This window comes from Charadrius vociferus, unplaced genomic scaffold (assembly GCF_000708025.1).
Source record: "Charadrius vociferus isolate BGI_N301 unplaced genomic scaffold, ASM70802v2 scaffold1168, whole genome shotgun sequence".
Lineage (NCBI taxonomy): Eukaryota > Metazoa > Chordata > Aves > Charadriiformes > Charadriidae > Charadrius > Charadrius vociferus.
Genome location: NW_009661376.1, coordinates 215,599 through 216,979, shown reverse-complemented (window position 1 = coordinate 216,979; position 1,381 = coordinate 215,599). Strand labels below are relative to the sequence as shown.

Here is a 1,381-nt window from a genome sequence, read left to right as displayed (position 1 = left end):
ACAAACAAAAAAAACCCCAACCCTAACAATGTCCAACCCTTCCCCCCCCACCCAACTCCCCCAGTCCAGATTTAGAAACAAACCAACAAATAAAGAACAAAACAAGGAGAAAGTCCCCAGGAAATTCACTGTGAGCAGCAGCCGCCACCTCCCAGCGCAGCGTGATGCCTGCCTGTGGTCCCAGGGCCACCTCCACCCCTCGCCGCTCTCCTCCAGGTCCGACGCCCCCGGCCACAGGCCGCACATGCTTTGGGAAGTCAGCAGCAGGGCAGGTAGAGGCCACCCATCCGTCCACGTGGACCTCCACCTGTCCACGTGGCGTGGGCCCTCCCTGCAGTGGGCACCTCTCACTCTCAGTAAATGACCTCGTAAACCGTGGCCTTCTTGTCCCCTGAGCCAGTGACGATGAATTGGTCATCCGTGGAGACATCGCAGCTGAGGACGGAGGAGGTCTCCTTTGACTGGACAAAGGAGGGCAGGGGGTAAGCGCAAGGAGCAGCCCCACGTCATGGTCCCGCCCCCACCCCTTGGGACTTGGGGCCCCAGGTTGTGCCCTGGGAGGCTGCGGGGACAAGTTTGTTTATGGGGCTCATTATTGCTAAGGCACACTTAGAGCTGGGTTGAGCTGGGCCATCCCCACTCTAGGCAACTTCACCCGAGGAACATGTCCCCCCAACCCCGAGGGCTGTGCACACCCCACACCTGGAAGATGCTGGCTCCGTAGGGCGTCCTCAGCAGGTTGTCCTTTCCCGTGCTCACGAACCACTTCCCTGTGGAAGGGACAGAAGCGATAAAGACGAGCATCACGTCACCAAACTGTGCCCACCACTTGGATTGCCACAGCAAATTGTGCCCAGGTTGTGTAACACCGGCGGGGGGGACAAGGAAGCAAGGTCTCCACTGCTCATCAGCCAAGGGGCTGTTTTAAGGAACACAAAGGGAGTCCTTGGACAACAGAGCTGAGAGAACAGCCACAGAAGCCCCTTCGCTGAGGGATAACATTGGCATCCACACACAACAGGGCTGGCTAGCGGAGCTAGTGCTTGCCCCCAGCACCACGAGCCCTGGGACACGTGGCCAGGAGAGGAGACTGCACCACAGCCCAAGCAGAAAACACAGCTCTTTCCTACCGCAGGAGGCGAATTTGAGGGAGAGGACGCAGCTCTCGTGGAGGTGCAGCTGGTACTTGTCTGGTTTGGTGACGTGAAGAATCTCCACATTGCTGCTCTCCATGCCCACCGCCAGCCACTCTCCTGTCGGGCAGTAGCCCAGGGAGAAGATCTGGGGAGAGACAAGGTCAGGCACTGGCACGGCAGGTCCCAGCCGGCCCCACGGTGCGCCCGGCCAGCCCCAGCCCCCACCCGGGGGCCGGAGTCGGGGC

The 1,381-nt window shown here is 60.4% G+C and overlaps 1 protein-coding gene across 1 annotated transcript in view; it reads right to left on the bottom strand.

Moving 5' to 3' along the window:
* Window positions 1-353: 353 nt before the first annotated feature.
* AES (amino-terminal enhancer of split) overlaps window positions 354-1,381 on the bottom strand; it is a 12,109-nt gene continuing 11,081 nt past the window's right edge. Inside the window, exons 13-15 of the mRNA XM_009893992.1 lie at window positions 1,131-1,304; window positions 703-770; window positions 354-461 (exon numbers count right to left, since the gene is read on the bottom strand). Of these exons, the coding sequence (XP_009892294.1) occupies window positions 354-461; window positions 703-770; window positions 1,131-1,304 (350 nt within the window). The remainder of the gene's footprint in view (window positions 462-702; window positions 771-1,130; window positions 1,305-1,381) is intronic.